The following is a 17,620-nucleotide window of genomic DNA, read 5'->3' as shown; positions in this document are numbered from 1 at the left end:
CTGTCGTCCCCTTCTCCTCCCGCCTTCAGTCTTTCCCAGCATCAGGGTCTTTTCAAATGAGTCAGTTCTTCGCATCAGGTGGCCAAAGTATTGGAGTTTCAGCTTCAGCATCAGTCCCTCTAATGAATATTCAGGACGGATTTCCTTTAGGATTGACTGGTTGGATCTCCTTGTAGTCCAAGAGACTCAAGAGTCTTCTCCAACACCACAGTTCACAAGCATCAGTTCTGTGCTCAGCTTTCTTTATGTTCCAACTCTCACATCCATACATGACTACTGGAAAAACCAAAGCTTTGACTAGATGGACCTTTGTTGCCAAAGTAATGTCCCTGCTTTTTAATATGCTGTCTAGGTTGGTCATGACTTTTCTTCCAAGGAGCAAGCGTCTTTTAATTTCATGGCTGCAGTCACCATCTGCAGTGACTTTGGGAACCCAAGAAAATACAGTCTGTCACTGTTTCCACTGTTTCCCCATCTGTTTGCTGGGGGGTTTTGGCTGTGCTGAGTCTTTATTGGTGCACTCGGACTTTCTCTAGTTGGAGTGAGCAGCGACTGCTCTCTAGATGCAGCGCGTGGGCTTCTCAGTGTCGTGCGTTCTGTTGCACAGCACAAGCTCTAGGCATGCAGGCTTCAGTGGTTGTGGCTCGTGGGCTCTATAGTGCAGGCTAAGTAGTTTTGGTGCACTGGCTTAGTTGCCTAATCGTCTGTGGAATCTTGCCAGACCAGGGATTGAACTCATGTCCCCTGCATCGGCAGGCAGAGTCTTAACCACTGGACCACCAGGGAAGTCCTGTGTACATGGTTTTAAAAAATCAAATAGTTTAGAAAAACTTCTAATAAAATAGAAAAAATCCTCACCTACATATGTCATTACACATTTGTCCAAATCCATAGACTGTAGAATACCAAGAGTGAATCCTAATAGAAACTTCAGGGTTCGTGTGATAGTGGTGTGTCAGTGTCGGGATCTTCAGTTGTAAGAGATGTTGATAAAGGGGGAGGCTGTGCATGTGTGGGGGCAGAGAGTACATGGGAAGCCTCTGTACCTTCTTCTCAATTTTGCTACAAATCTAACACTGCTCAAAAAGTCTGTTGGAAAAAATCCTCTACCTCACCTTTCCCAACTTCAGTCCACCTGCCAGACATGGCCATTTTTAGCTCTAATTCTTCTCGAAGCCTCTCAATAACATACCTTTTCTACTGTTTCCGTGCTCATCAACCCAAGATGTTATTTATCAACTTCCCCTTCTATTAAATGAGATCTCCTCTCCTGAGTCTGCTGGTCGGTTGGTGGTTGGCTGATCTAGCTGGGCGTAATTGGCTAGACCAACATCCAGCTGTGCGTCCAGCTGACCATGGTTCCCTCTGCATGTTGGGTTCAAGTCTGCTCCACGTGGATTCCTGCTGGGGTCTAGGGTGAAGAGCCAGGAGCTCTTCTCATGACGATGGCAAAGACACAAGAGGGAATGCTCAGCTGCACAAGCACCTTTCAAAATCTTGCCATCATCCTGACATCATAGGGCCAACATCAAGGGTGAAGAGGTGGGCTCTGTCTCTAGTAATAGGAACTGCACACTCACATGGCAGGGGGTGTGGATACAGAGAAGAGTGAAAAATTGGGGCCACTCATCAATCTATTTCTCCTAACTCTTTTTTATTGATCTCTCTGCCAGTAACCAGATTTTGGCTTAAATAATACCACAACACAGCCTTGCCTAATGGTTAGCCTCTTGTAAGTGACCAACTAAAATACTCACTGATAAGTTTCTTAAATCTCAAAATCACCACTGAGGAATTCTGTTAGGTGGTTTAGGCTGGGAGGATGAAGAAAGCTTGAGTGTAGTTTCTTTGACATCAATCTGCTTCGAAACACCTTTTCTCATTCCCTTCTGTGTAGTGAAGACCATCTTCAGATGGTGTGTGGACAACGAGTTGCTGCGGAAGCATCATTTGATCTGCCCGAATGATTACTACAGCGATACGGTGCCATTTTGCTCTGCACCTAAAGGTAAGGCATCTGTACTGCCTTCAAGCCTCTGACACCATTCCAGGGAAGTTCTTTAGTAGCAGGACCACAGCAGCCACCTTTGTCCCATTTCTTTGTTCATAGATCTTTTGATCGTGGCTATTGGGAGGGCCAGCTCTGAGCATGCCACTTCCTCACTAGCTTACTAACTCCTACGAGATAAAAGTCTCAGCTTCTCAAAGTGATGATATCCTAGTCAGTTGCCCAACAACAAGATGCGAAATTATTTTAAAATGTAGTTGAATGAATCACAAGAGGGCGGATCTGCAGACATAGACGAGCAAGGGAGCAAGTGTCTCATGGGTTCAGAACCCAGACCTAAGGGTTCTGCATACCCCTTACAGGCCAGGAGCCACTTTGAGTGTGGAGAGAAGCTTGGGAGCAGCGAAGGCTATGTGTGTGTGACTGTGATACTGGGCCAGTTTCCTGCGCTGTGGGAGGCAAGATCCTTTGAGAATGAGTGGGTGGGAAGCTGTCTTGTGGGTTTAAGCAGGAAGGTAGTTTTGGAAGTGTATCCGTGTAGATCCTGTGACCAGACATCTGGATGGCAGCCTGCCGGTGCCAGGCTCCAAAGATAAGCTCGTCAGCAGCCCCAGTCAATGGAACTCTGATGATCTCCTGGGGGTTTGGAGCTGAAGAAAGCATTTGGGGTAGGAGGATGGGGGTCCAGAGAATTGAGGATGTAGATGAAGAGAGAGTTTAACTGACAGCCTGGGCCATGCTGACAGGTGAGGCCAGAAAGTGGAAGCAGAACCAAGTGCCTGAGATACTCAGCCACTTATTCCAACCAACTTTCAAATACTATCTTAGGCAGGTAAATAAGGATGGAGTTGACGTGTACTGAGGATTTTTTTTTTCCCCTGTGGGATCTAGTTCTATTTCTTTTTCAAATCAGTTTTATTGGAGTATAGTTGATTGACAGTGTTGGGTTATTTTTAGGCATATGGTAAGGTGAGTCAGCAGAGAAGGCAATGGCACCCCACTCCAGTACTCTTGCCTGGAAAATCCCATGGATGGAGGAGCCTGGTAGTCTGCAGTCCATGGGGTCACTGAGAGTCAGGCATAACTGAGCGACTTCACTTTCACTTTTCACTTTCATGCATTGGAGAAGGAAATGGCAATCCACTCCAGTGTTCTTGCCTGGAGAATCCCAGGGACGGGGGAGCCTGGTGGGCTGCCGTCTATGGGGTCGCAGAGAGTCGGACATGACTGAAGCGAATTAGCAGCAGCAGCAGCAAGGTGAGTCAGTATACATTACATATAGTCCACTCTTTTTTAGATTCTGTTCCCATATAGGTCACTGCAGAGTACTGAGTAGGTGTTACTGAGCATTCACCTGGCACTGTGCTCGGAGATGTGATGGTACCAGTTTCACTGCTGGCAACATTGAATATCCTCATTTAACCTTTTGGAGATGATTTTACAGTGTACAAAGCTAATACAGACTTTGATTTCTCATGTGAGCCTTTTAAAAAGCATGTTCACGTATGCGGTATGTGTGACAGTGGTCCTCTCCTGTTCCTGGCCATGTTTGACAAGTGAACAGATAATACAACATGAGCACTAGAGTCTCAAGGATGTAGAGTAAGTTCCAGGAGTACCTGAGATGCTGAAGGGCAATTATTTAATACATCTGGTGTAGGAAATATAAACATTTAGAAAAAAGAAGCTAGCGGTGCCTTTGGTAATTTCATTTAGTCATCTTGGATGGGTCACCTCTTCCCCTGGGTCTGGTAACTTCATGTTTTTCCTGGTGCCACAGGTGTCTCTGTCCCTGGATATTCAAAACCGACGTTTAGTTCTGAGAAACGTTCCATCCCAAAGAAGGAGCTGACCAAGAAGCCCGCATGCAGGAAGATGTCCTCTCAGTCTGCGGAGGAGACAAACTACACTATGGACAGCCTCACGTGGGACTCGTCTTTTAAGGCCAAGCTCAGATCCAGAGCAGCCATCAGGGTGAGTTTGAAGCCAGTTTGTGGTGATGGGGGAGGGGGGGCAGGGTCATGATGAAGGGGAAGGGGTTCCAGGTGACAAACATCGTCATAATGAAGCCACAGCAAAACAGGAGGGTGTCCTTGGCCATCTGGGGTCGCGGGATCAGCAAGATGTCAACGCACACGCCCCCTCGGCCTCTCATTGACTCTATCCTTTTCTCGCATTTCAAAGAAAACAGGTTTACCGAGAAATAAAAACTGGATGAACCATTTACGGGTGCCCCAGAGGCAGTTGGAGCGGCTTCAACTTGCCAGGATGGAGAGTCGGAACCGCTTCCTGAGAAACCCTCGCTTTTTCCCTCCTAACACTCCGTTGGGGGGCAAGTCTCTTCTCTTTCCTCCCAAGAAGCCAGCACGGGTAGGAGCCTTCCAGGACGGAGAGCTGGAGGAGAGGTGCGTCTTCTCCTGACTTGTATTCTCAGAGACTCGGACCCTGCAGAGGAAAGCACAGAAAGCAGGTCGTGGGTCTGCTTTGGCTTCTGGAGGGTCCCCGAGGTTTGGGGCCTGGGGCTCAGGATCCGAGTCGAGCAGGGCTTCGGGGCTGCCTGCAGGTGTGGCCTTGGGACATCCCCAGAGTCCTGGCTTTGTGCTTTTCTGACCTTTTCTTGAGGAATAGGGGTTAGTGTTTGCCCTTGGCTTATATCTGAACAGCCTGGGTCAAATGGGAGGCATCTCTATAGCCATGTGCTCCTGCCGTTACATTCATGTGTCTTAGATAATAAAAATGTTCAAAATCTGCTTAATGACAAGTAACTAGTACAGATAGTGATTTTTCTTTAAAAGAGTGTGTGCACTCAGTCACTCAGTCGTGTCCCACTCTTTGGAACCCCGTGGACTATAGCCCACCAGGTTCCTCTGCCCATGGAATTTTCCAGGCAAGTATACTAGAGTGGGTTGCCATTTCCTACTCCAGGGGATCTTCCTGTCCCAGAGGATGGAACCTGCATCTCCTTACCCACTGAGCCACCTGGGCAGCCATTTGGCTGTATTTCAATAAGTGTCCATACAAAGGGAATGATTTGCTTCACGGGTTCATAATTTTAATGGACTTAAAATGATTAGTGTGGGACTTCCCTAATGGTCAGGTGAATAAGACTCTGTGCTCCCCAATTCAGGGACTCAGGTTCAATCCCTTGTCTGGGACCTAAATCCCACATGCCACAAGTAAAGATCCTGCCTGCCACAACAAAGACCTGGTACAGCCAAATAAATTGAAAAACAAAACAAAACAAAACTATTAATGTTTAGAAGGCAATGGCACCCCACTCCAGTACTCTTGGCTGGAGCCTATTAGGCTGCAGTCCATTGGATCGCTAAGAGTCGGACACGACTGAGCAACTTCACTTTCACTTTTCACTTTCCTGCATTGGAGAAGGAAATGGCGACCAACTCCAGTGTTCTTGCCTAGAGAATCCCAGGGATGGTGGAGCCTGATGGGCTGCCATCTATGGGGTCGCACAGAGTTGGACACGACTGAAGCGACTTAGCAGCAGCAGCATTAGAGAAATAATATGTTTTTATTTAAAAAAAAAACAAACAGAAAATATTTGCTTAGACTTCACTGGTGGTCCAGTAAGACTCTGTGCTCCTAATTCAGGGGGCCTGTATTTGATCCCTATTTGAGGAACTAAGATCCCAGAGGCTACTTGGTGCAGCCAAAAAGAAAAGAGAAAAACCAAAAATGAAAAGATTTGCTGAGAAAAAAATAGCACCTATAGAAAACATGCATTTAACATATTGGTGTTCGGGATTTTGTATGTAGCAAAGCAGCTCCTCACTGTGATCTATTGAAAGTCAGCCCTCAACACAAGGGTTTGTAAAAATAAAATAAATTAAAAAAAAAAACATATTGGTGTTTAAGCTTCCAGAGTTTTCCCTATGCTATGTGTAGTTATATATATCTTCACAAAGATTCAGTCTTGCTGTAAAATTGTTTTGTGACCTGCTTTGCCAACAATAAAACCCAAAGGATGATGCGTTGCCAATCTCTTTAATGGCTTGAATGTATTTATTTTCCATGAATCACTTTCAGGGATGAAACTAACAGCCTCTCTCGCCCTTCCTTCCCCTCCCACAGTTGTGCTGATACTCCAGTGTTTCTAGCTAAGCCCTCCATCGGATTTTTCACAGATTATGAAATTGGACCAGTTTATGAGGTAGGAATCTGGTTTCTTTACATATCCCACTCTGCTTCCTTATTTTTAAAAAGTCTTTGCTTAGAAATTTAAAAACATGCGTGCACACACACACAGGCCATACACAAAACTAGGGAAGAGACTGTCACGTTGGGAGCCCATCACCCAGCTTCAGTAGTCACCTGCATCCAGCAAATCTGGTTTCATCTGTTGCCCCCACGGTGTGTCACGTGTGTGTATCTGTGTGCACATGTGTACACGGGAGTATTCTAAGGGAAAGCTGAGCCAGCGTGTCATTCTTCAGTTACTACTTTAGTGAGTATCTCCTAACAGGTAAGGACTTTCAAAGAATAACCATCATCACACCCAGCAATATTAACAGTGATTCCTTAATATCAGCTAATATCCACTCATGTCTGATTTTTATCCATTTATTTTTTTAAAAGTCAGTTTATAATTGGTTTCTTTAAATCAGAATTGAAACATTGCATTTGGTTAGAGTATCTCTTATTTCTCCCACATTTTTTAAAAATAATTCCTCCATCCTTTTATTTTTTAAAATGCTGTTTGTTTGTAGAAGAAACTGTAAATTCGGCTCGTTGCTTTATTTATTTATTTTTGGCTGTGCTGGTCTTCGTTGCTGCGCAGACTTGTCTAACTGGAGAGTGGAGGCAACGCTGTCGTCGCAGTGCCTGGCTTCCCTTTGTGATGGCGTCTCTGGTGGAGCAGACTCTAGGGCGCCAGGGCTTCAGTAGTTGCAGCGGGCGGGCTCGGTAGTCGGTGGTTGTGGCTCTCAAGCTGTGGAGCACAGGCCCCATAGCTGTGGCTCACAGGCTTAGTTGCTCCATGGCATGTGGGAGCTTCCTCAATCAGGGATTGAACCCATGTCTCCCGCGTTGGCAGGTGGATTCTTTCCCACTGAGCCACCAGGGAAGCCCCGGCTGTACTTTTTGTTTTTAATGTAATTTTTATTTTATATTAGAGTACAGTGGTTTTTCAATGTTGTGTTCATTTCAGGTGTATAGCAAAGTGATTCAGCTATACGTATACATGTATCCTTTTTCAAATTCTTTTCCTATTTAGGTCATTATAGAATATTGAGTAGAGTCCACTGTGCTATACAGTAGGTCCATATTGATTATCTTTTTTATATAAATGTGTATATGTTATGGCCAAATCCCTAATTTATCCCTCCCCCACCTTTTTCTTTTGATAACTGTAAGTTTGTTTTTGAAGTCTGAGTCTGTTTCTGTTTTGCAAATAAGTTCATCTCTATAATCGTTTAGAAATCCTCCTATAAATGATACGCTATTTGTCATATTTGTCTGACTTCACTTAAGATAATAATCTCTAGGTCCGTCCATGTTGCTGAAGTGGCATTATTTCATTCTTTTTTTCTGGTTGAGTCATATTCCATTCTATTAATGTATAGGTATCATATCTTCTCTATCTATTCATCTATGATGGACATTTAGGTTGCTTTCATATCTTGGCTATTGTAAGTTAATGCTGCAGTAAACACTGGGGTGCATGTATCTTTTTGAATTACATTTTTTCTAGATACATGCCCTGCAGGGGGATTGCTGGATCATATGGTAGTTCTATATTTAGTTTTATGGAACCTCAATACTATTCTCCATAACGGTGTTCCCAGGTTACATTCCCACCAATGGCGTAGGAGGGCTCTGTTTTCTCTGCACTCTCTCAAGCATTTATTGTTGATAGAGGTTTTCTGTTTTCTTTATTTATGGCTGCTCTAGGTCTTATTTGTTGTGTGCAGGCTTTCTCTAGTTGCGGCCAGTGGGGGCTGCTCTTTCTTTGCCATGTGTGGGTTTCCCATTGAGGTGGCTTCTCTCTTGTTCAGAAGCATGGGCTTTAGGGCATGGAAGCTTCCATAGTTGCAGCTTGTGGGCTCAATAGTTTGGGGCTCCAGCTCTAGAGTACAGGCTCAGTAGCTGTGGCACACAGGCTTAGATTCTCTGTGGCATGTGGGATCTTCCAGAACCAGAGATTGAACCAGTGTCCCCTGCATTGGCAGGCATATTCTTAACCATTGGACCACCAGGGACGTCCCATTTGTAGAGTTTTTTTTATTTATTTATGGCTGTGCTGGGTCTTCATTCCTATGGGGGGGGCGGTTTCTCTAGTTTGGGCAAGTGTGGACTGTTCTCTAGTTGCAGTATGCAAGCTTCTCATTGCAACAGCTTCTCATTGTGGAGCATGGACTGTAGGTGTGTGGGCTTCAGTAGGTGCAGCACACGGGCTTAGCACTTATGGTGCAGGGGTTTAGTTGCTTCGTGGCATGTGGGATCTTCCCCGGCCAGGGATCAAACCTGTATCCCCTGCATTGGCAGGCCGACTCTTAACCGCTGGACCACCAGGGCAGTCCTTGTAGAGTTTTCGATGAAGGCCATTCTGACTGGTGAGGTGATACCTTCTGGTAATTTTGTTTTGCATTTCCCTAATTAGTGATGTTGAATATCGTTTCATGTGCTTTTTGGCCATCTGTGTGTCTTCTTTGGGAAAATGTCTATTTAGATCATCCACCCATTTTTTTCATTTGGTTGTTTCTTTGACATTGAGCTGAATGAGCTATTTGTATATTTTGGGGATTAACCTCTTGTCCGTTGCTTCATTAGCAAATATTTTCTCCCATTTTGTAGGGTGTCTTTTTCTTATGGTTTCCTTTGTTCTGCAAAAGCTTTTAAATTTAATTAGATCCCATTTGTTTATTTTTGTTTTTACTTTCATTACTCTAGGAGGTGGATTGAAAAAGATATTGCTGCAATTTGTGTCAAAGAGTGTTCTGCCTATGTTTTCCTCTAAGAGATTTATAGTATCTAACCTCAAATTTAGCTCTGTAATCCATTTTGAGTTTATTTTTGTGTATGGTGTTAGAGATTGTTCTAATTTCATTCTTTTACATGTAGGTGTTCAGTTTTCCCAGCATCACTTATTGAAGAGACTGTTTTCTCTCCATTGTATATTGTATTTTTAAAAAATTTATTTGACTGCACTGGGTCTTAGTTGTGGTGTGAGGGCTCTAGTTTCCTGACTAAGGGTTGAACCCAGCCCCCCTGCCTTGGGATCATAGAGTCTTAACCACTGGACCACCGGGGAAGTCCCTCTGTTGTGTATTCTTGCCTCCTTTGTCATAGAGTAATTGACCATAGGTGCATGAGCTTATTTCTGGGCTTTGTATCCCGTTCAATTGATTATTTCAGTTTTTGTTCCAGTACCATATTATTTTGATTACTGTAGCTTTGTATTCTAGTCTGAAGTCAGGGAGCCTGATTCCTCCAGCTCTGTTTTTCTTTGTCAGAATTGCTTTAACTGTTCAGTCTTTTTGTGTTTCCATACACATTTAAAAAACTTCTGTTCTAATTCTGTGAACAATTCCATTGGTAATTTAATAAGAATTGCATTGACTCTGTAGATTGCCTTGAGTAATACAGTCATTTTGATCGTATTGATTCTTCCAATTCAAGGATATACATGGTGTATTTTTCCATCTGTGTCATCTGCAGTTTCTTTCGTTAGCATCCTATAGTTTTCAAAGTACAGGTCTTTTGCTCCCTTAGGTAGGTTTATTCCTAGGTATTTATTCTTTTGGATGCTATGGTAAATGGGGTTGTTTTCCTTAGTTTTTCTTTCTCATCTTTCATTGTTAATATATAGAAATGCAAGAGATTTCTGTTATTAAGTTTGTATCCTACAACCTTACTGTATTCATTGATAAGCTCTAGTAGTTTTCTGGTAGTGTCTTTAGGATTTTGTATGTATAGTATCATGTCATCTGCAAACAGTGATAGTTTTACTTCTTTTCCAATTTGGATTCCTTTTATTTCTTTTTCTTCTCTGATTGCCAGGGGGTTAGGACTTCTAAAACTCTGTTGAATAAAAGTGATGAATGTGGGTATCCTTATCTCGTTCCTGATCTTGGAGGAAATCCTTTCAGTTTTTTCCTTTCAGTAGTTTCCCCTCTGTGTCCACTTAATGGAAACTCTTTCATAAGTGGGTGATCAGTTTTGTCAGAAGCTTTTCTGCATCGATTGTGATGAGCGTATGTTTTTTATTCTTCAGTTTGTTTATGTGATATATCACACTGCCTGGTTTGTGGATATTGAAAAATTCCTGCATGCTTGGGATAAAGCCTCCTTGATCATGATGCATGATCCTTTTAATGTATTGTTGGATTTGGTTTGCTAGTATTTTGTTGAGGATGTTTGCATCTATGATCATCAATTATATTGGCCCAGACTTTTCTTTTTTTGTGGTATCTTTGTCTGGTTTTGGTACCAGAGTGATGGTGGCCTCATAGAATGAGTTTAGGCGGTTTGTTCCTCTGCAACTTTTTGAAAGAGTTTCGGAAGGACAGGTGTTGACTCTTCTCTAAATGTTTGATAGAATTTGCCTGTGAAGTCATCTAGTCCTGGACTTCCGTTTGTTGGCAGTTTTAAAATCACAGTTTCAATTTCAGTACATATGATTTGTCTGTCCATATTTTCTATTTCTCCCTGGTTCGGTCTTGGAAGGTTATATACTTCTAAGAATTTGTCCATTTCTTCTAGGTTGCCCAGTTTCTTGGCTTAGAGTTGCTTGTGGCAGTTGCTATGTTTCTCTGCCATCTCATTTTGTCTAACTTTCTGTGTTTCCGGTCTCTGTTGCTCAAGCTGCAGGGTTCCAGCTCTTCTTACCTCTGGTGTCTGTCCCCTGGCGTGTGAGGTTGGTCCACAGGCTTGGGCAGGCCTCCTGGGGGGAGGGACTGGTGCCTGCCCTCCGGTGGGCGCAGCTGGGTCCCATCCCTCTGACGGCAGGCCTGTGTCAGGAGCTGTGTTTAAGGCAGCCGTGGGGTCCGGACGTCTTCCGGCAGCCTGTCTTCTGGTGGGCGGGGCTGTGTTTCCATCCTGCTGTTGTTGAGGAGTCCCAGCACTGGGGTCTACAGCCTGTTGAGTGGTGTCAGGCTCACTGCCAAAGTGCCACCTTCCAGGAGAGATCTCACCAACGGGTGTTCCCTGGGGTGTCCTCCGCCACTGTCCTTGCCCCTATAGTGAGCCACCGCTGACCCCCACCTCCCCGGGGGACCCTCCGAGACACACAGGTAGGTCTGGCCCAGGCTCCTAGGAGCTGTTGCCTTGTTCTGAGTTCCAGTGCATGTGTCACATCGTTTTGTGCCCTCCGGCAGTCCTGTGTGGCTTCTGCTCTTGAGCCCTGCTGGCCTTCAAAGCCAGGTGCTCTGGGAGCTATTCCTCTAGATGTCAGACCCCTAGGCTGGGGAGTCTGATGAGGGGCGGGCGTCAGAACTCTCACTCAGTTGCAATGGAATGATTTTCCAGTTTGTGGTCACCCACTCAGCGGGTATAGGATTTGATTATTATGGTGGAAGTGCCCCTCCTCCCGTCTTGTCGTGGCTTCCTCTTCGTCTTTGGGTGGTAGAACATCTTTTTTGTAGGTTCAGATCTTTTTTGTCGATGGTTGTTCAGTGGTTAGTTGTGATTCTGGTGTTTTTGTAAGACGAGTTGACCTCAAGTCCTTCTTTGCTTTCTGTCTCAGTTTGACTCCTGCTGATTGCTTTATTGTGGTGATGTTCAACATATTCTTTTATCCTCCATATTTTCTGTAAACATGTTAGATGCTTGATTAAATTCATGTTCAAGATTTTTTTTTCATTTTTTGGCAAGAATACTTCTTTGGTGGGAGTGTATATTTCTTACTGTATCCCATCAGGAAGAGTGTGATATATGGTTTCCTCGTTATCAGTGATGAATGGCTTCAGGTGTTATGAGCTTAATTTGCCCTTTATAAAGGTCTTACCAACCTCTCATTTAATGCTTTAGTAGCATTAGATGGCTATTACCTAGATCAGTTTTTTAAAAAATTAAGGGTTATAAAATGGTGACTTCAAATTCTACTATTCTTTCTATTTTATTATCTGTGATTTTCTGTTTTTTAAAAAAACCTACCCTCAAACTTCCATTTATTTCCCCTCTTCCTTTTACTCTCCTTACTCCTAGAGATAACTGTTTCTTTTAGTTTGGGTTCTTCCATTGTTTCTTTTTGAAACGATAGGCAAATATGTAGGTATGTTTGAACGCTGTCTCCTACTTACTGTCCTCAGTTCAGTTAAGTCACTCAGTCATGTCTGACTCTTTGCGACCCCATGGACTGCAGCACACCAGGCCTTCCTGTCCATCACCAACTCCCAGAGTTTGAGTTCATGTCCATCGAGTCGGTGATGCCATCCAACCATCTCATCCTCTGTCGTCCCCTTCTCCTCCTGCCCTCAATCTTTCCCAGAATCAGGGTCTTTTCAAACAAGTCAGCTCTTCGCATCAGGTGGCCAAAGTATTGGAGTTTCAGCTTCAGCATCAGTCCTTACTCTCCTTTGCACCTTGCTTTTTTCACTTAACAGTATATCCAGGGAGCTTCAAGAGCTGTGTGTAGAGACTTTCCTCGTTCCTTTTCCCAGCTTCGCTCTTGATGCTTGCCTTCCTCCATCCTGGAGAATCAGGTCAAGACCAAGCTTGGGAGTCACCAGTTCTGTTCATTAGGTATAAATGTAGCTATGTTTAATGGTGACAATCCCTTCACACACATATGCATTGTACTTTGCAGTTTAAAGAGCACTTACAAATCCATAATTCTTTAGGAGCTCTTATCCACTCTCATCCAGTGTGCAAAAGCACACTGATATGTCAGTCGTTTAGGCTAAATGTTAAAGAAAGCATTTGTCTACTTGAACATAACAGTTACTCTCTTTTGGACTTGTGTGTTTGGGACTTCTGTGTTTGGTCATCACATTCCAAAGATGGTGAGGTTGGCAGACTCAGAGAAAGAGAGCTAAAATTATTTCACTCTGGGCATGGAATGGGCAAAGGGAGAGCTGCTGGGAGACAGACAAAAGACATTTCTGTAGGACCTGCAGGTGCCCGCTGTGGAGCCTGGAGATGAAGCGAGCACCGGCTGTGTAGGACCGTCTTCCCCTCCTGTCTTTATTCTTTCATAGCACGCTTTTATTTATCTTCTCCACCAGGTTGAAACCCACATGGGCAGGGGTTAATTCTAGGTTTGTTTAAACCATTTTGGTATTAGTACTCACAGATGGTAGGTCTGTTGACTGAATTACCTGACTACTGGTCTACCACTTAGCCTTGCTTACTCCTAGTACAGAGTAAATCAAGAATAAATGAAAGGAGCCCCATTTTTCTGTGTAAAAATATAATGTGTGTATATGTGTGTGTGTACCTCCCAAGGGCTTTGTTTGTGGGTCGCCCACCCAGCAGGTATGGGACTTAATTTTATCATGATTGCATTCCTCCTCCCGTCTCATTGCGGCTTTTCCTTGTCTTTGGATACCTTTTTTGGTAGGTTCTAGCTTTTTCTGCCCATAATTGTTGAGCAGTTAGTTATGATTTGGGTGTTTTTGTGAGAGGGGCTGAGCTTGCATCTTTCTCTTCCCTTTCATCTGCCATCTTCCCCAGGGGTTTGGACAAGGTGGTGAGTGACAGCTTACAAGTGGTTTTAAAGATATCTGTTCCTTCAAAAGGTTGCTAAATATGCAGACTGTTTAAATATATAGGCAAGTATATGTAAAAGAAGGTTAAAATTAAAGTACAGTATAATGATTATGAGTAGGATCTTTGAATCCATATGGTTGGAAGAAACCACTCATTGCACAGAGAATCATACATAATTAGCACATTTCAGGGAAGGACATACAGTATCATTTTTTCATAAACTTTTGTTGACAGTCATGAAACCTTTTATTTATTTTGTAATTTGGGGGATTTTTTAGAATTGAATCTAGTTGACTTACAGTGTTGCGTTGATCTCTGCTGTATAGCAAGGTGGTTCAGTTAAACATATGTACACGTTCTTCTTTTTAAATACTCTTTAGCATTAAGGTTTATCATAGGATCGTTCCCTGTGCTCTACAGTAGGACCTGTTGTCTGTATGTAATAGCTTACATCTACTAACCCCAATCTCCAACTCCATCCTCCCCCAACCCCCTTGGCAACCACGAGTCTGTTATTTATGTTCATGACTCTGTTTCATAGACAGGTTCATTTCTGGTATATTTTAGATTTCACGTGTAAGTTACATCATATGGTATTTGTCTTTCTCTTTCTGACTTACTTCACTTAGTATGATAATCCCTAGTTGCATCCACGCTGCTGCAGATGGCGTCATTTTGTTCCTTTTTAATTGCTGAGTGGTACTTCATTGTATATAAGCACCACAGCTTCTTTACTGATTCCGTTGTCGATGGACATTTGGGTCGTTTCCCTGTGTTGGCTGTTGTGAATAGCGCTACTGTGAACACAGGGGTGTATTCATCTTTTTGGATTAGAGTTTTATTTGGCTATGTGCCCAGGAGTTGGGTTGCTGGTAATTCTGTTTTTAGTTTTCTGAGGAACATTCCATACTGTTTTCCACAGTGGCTGTACCAACTTACATTCCCACCCACCAACGACGTAGGAGAGTTCCCTTTTCTGCCAGTGGCAGAGAGTTGTCCACGTCCTCTCCAGCATTTGTTATTTGTAGAGTTTTTAATGATAGCCATTCGGACTGCTGTGAGGTGGTACCTCATTGTAGTTTTGATTTGCATTTTTCTGATAATTAGTGATGTTGAGCCTATTGACCATTTGCATTTCTTCCTTGGAGAGATGTCTGTTTAGGTCTTCTACTCATTTTCGATTGGGTTCCTTGTTTTTTTATTGTTGAGTTGTTTGAGCTCTTTGTATATTTTGGAAATTAAGTCCTTAATGGTCCTATGGTTTGCAAATATTTTCTCCCATTCTGTGGGTTGTCTATTAAAAAAAAATTTTTTTAAGTTTTCCTTTGCTGTGCAAAAGCTTGCAAGTTTGATTAGGTCCCACTCGTTTATGTTTGGTCTTATTTAGGTTGCCTTGGAAGACTTACCTTAGAAAACGGTGATATGGTTTATGTCAGAGAATGTTTTGCCTATAAGCCTTTCTAGGAGTTTTATGTTTGTTAATGCTTGTTTTATGTATTTGGGTACTCCTGTATTAAGTGCATTTATGTTGATGAGTATAAAATCCTCCTCCTGTCTTTTTTCATCATATGGTATCTTTCTTTATGGCTTTGTTTTAAAGTCTGTTTTGTCTGAAATACCTTTTCTGTCCCTTACTTTAAATCTATGTGTTTCCTTTGCTCTAAAGTGGGTCTCCTACAGGCAGCATATTGTAGGCTCTTGTCTTTTTGTTTTTTTTAAATCCACTCTGCCACTCCATGTCTTTTGACTGGAGCATTTAGTCCATTGACGTTTAAGGTAATAACTGATAGATATGTATATTGCCATTTTAAACCTTATTTTCCAGTTGATTTTATGTTTCTTCTTTGTCCCTTTCTTTTTCTCTTGTAGTTTGATTTTCTTTTGGATTATACTTATGTTCTCTTCTTTTTATTTTTGTTAACCTATTTTATGTTTCTGATTTGTGATTACCTGTCTTTCAAGTCTGTTAAGCCCATTCTATATCTCCTTACCTTAGACTGGGAGTCATGCAAGCTCAAACACATCCTAGGAAAGGGAAAAAAATCTACATTTTCTTACTGTCCCCCCCCCCACATTTTATGATTCTGATGTCCTCTTTTACATCTTCATGTTCATCCTTTTGCTTGCTGTTCATTGTGGTTTCATCACTTTCACCAAAATATTTTTATTTTTTTAAAAAAATCTGTGTTTTGGGCTTCCAGGTGGTGCTGGTGGTAAAGAACCCACCTGCCAATGCAGGAGACAGACATAACGGACACAGATTTGATCCCTGGGTCTGAAGTTCCCCTGGAGGAGGGCATGACAACCCACTCCAGTCCTTGCCTGGAGGATCCCATGGACAGAGGAGCCCGGAGGGCTAGAGTCCATGGGTCACAAACAGCTGGACTCAGCTGAAGTGATTTAGCGTGCATGTACTGGTTTATTTAGGTGATTTGCTTTCCAGATGTGACTTTCTCTTTCCTATAGATTCTTTCTTCTTTTTTTTTTAGGGAAGACCTTTCAATATTTCCTTTAGGATAGGTTTGGTACTGCTGTATTCTTTTAATTTTTGCTTGTCTGAGAAATTCTCTCTCCCCTCCTATTCTAAATGATAATCTTGCTGGGTAGAGTATCCTAGGTTGCAGATTTTTCCCTTTCAGGACTTTGAATATATCTTGCCATTCCCTTCTGTCCTGCAGCTTTTCTGTAGAGGAATGAGCTGATAGCCTAACAGGGGTTCCCTTGTAATTAGCTCTTTGCTTTTCTCTTGCTACCTTTATAACCCTCCTTATCTTTTACTTTTGCCATTTTTAGTATATGTCTTGGTGTAGGTCTGTTTGGGTTTACCTTGTTTGGGACTCTTTTTTTTTTTTTTTCCTTGTTTGGGACTCTGTGCTTCCTGTACCTGGGTATCTGTTTCCTTCTTTAGATTTGGGAAGTTTTCAGCCCTAGTTCCTTCAAATACTTTTTCGATCCCCTTTTCTCTTTCTTGCTCTTCTGAAATCCCAATTATGCATAGATTGGCACGCTTTCAGTTCAGTTCAGTTCAATTGCTCAGTCATGTCCAACTCTTTGTGACCCCATGAACCACATCATGCCAGGCCTCCCTGTCCATTACCAACTCCGGGAGTTTACCCAAACTCGTATCCATTGAGTCAGTGATGCCATCTAACTATCTCATCTCTGTCGTCCCCTGCTTCTCCTGCCCTCAATCTTTCCCAACATCAGGGTCTTTTCAAATGAGTCAGCTCTTTGCCTCAGGTGGCCAAAATATTGGAGTTTCAGCTTCAACATCAGTCCTTCCAATGATCATCCAGTACTCATTTCCTTTAGGATGGACTGGTTGGATCTCCTTGCAGTCCAAGGGACTTGCAAGAGTCTTCTCCAACTCTACAGTTCAAAAGCATCAATTCTTCTGCACTCAGCTTTCTTTATGGTCCAGCGCTCACATCCATACATGACTACTGGAAAAACCATAGCTTTGACTAGGTGGGCATTTGATGGCAACGTAAAGTCTCTGCTTTTTAATATGCTGTCTAGGTTGGTCTTAACTTTTCTTCCAAGGAGCAAGCGTCTTTTAATTTCATGGCTGCAGTCACCATCTGCAGTGATTTTGGAGTCCAAAAAATTAAAGTCAGCCTCTGTTTCCCCATCTATTTGCCGTGAAGTGATGGGACCGGATGCCATGATCTTAGTTTTCTGAATGTTGAGCTTTAAGCCAACTTTTTCACTCTCCACTTTCACTTTCATCAAGAGACTCTTTAGTTCTTCACTTTCTGCCATAAGGGTGGTGTCATCTGCATATCTGAGGTTATTGATATTTCTCCTGGCAATCTTGATTCCAGCTTGTGCTTCTTCCAGCCCAGCGTTTCTCATGATGTACTCTGCATATAAGTTAAATAAGCAGGGTGACAATATACAGCCTTGACGTACTGCTTTTCCTATTTGGAACCAGTCTGTTGCTCCATG

General features: G+C 42.9%; 1 protein-coding gene across 2 annotated transcripts in view; it reads left to right on the top strand.

Annotated features, from left to right (window-relative positions):
- DLEC1 (deleted in lung and esophageal cancer 1) overlaps positions 1 to 17,620 on the top strand; it is a 93,108-nt gene that overhangs the window by 14,233 nt on the left and 61,255 nt on the right. For both annotated transcript variants that reach the window (XM_010835507.1, XM_010835508.1), the window contains 4 exons: positions 1,898 to 2,008; positions 3,789 to 3,982; positions 4,193 to 4,413; positions 6,098 to 6,176. In XM_010835507.1, the coding sequence (XP_010833809.1) occupies positions 1,898 to 2,008; positions 3,789 to 3,982; positions 4,193 to 4,413; positions 6,098 to 6,176 (605 nt within the window). The remainder of the gene's footprint in view (positions 1 to 1,897; positions 2,009 to 3,788; positions 3,983 to 4,192; positions 4,414 to 6,097; positions 6,177 to 17,620) is intronic.

This window comes from Bison bison, unplaced genomic scaffold (assembly GCF_000754665.1).
Source record: "Bison bison bison isolate TAMUID 2011002044 unplaced genomic scaffold, Bison_UMD1.0 scf7180017864043, whole genome shotgun sequence".
NCBI classification, from domain to species: domain Eukaryota; kingdom Metazoa; phylum Chordata; class Mammalia; order Artiodactyla; family Bovidae; genus Bison; species Bison bison.
Note: the sequence above shows the minus strand (reverse complement) of the source record. Positions and strands in the feature narration are given on the sequence as shown.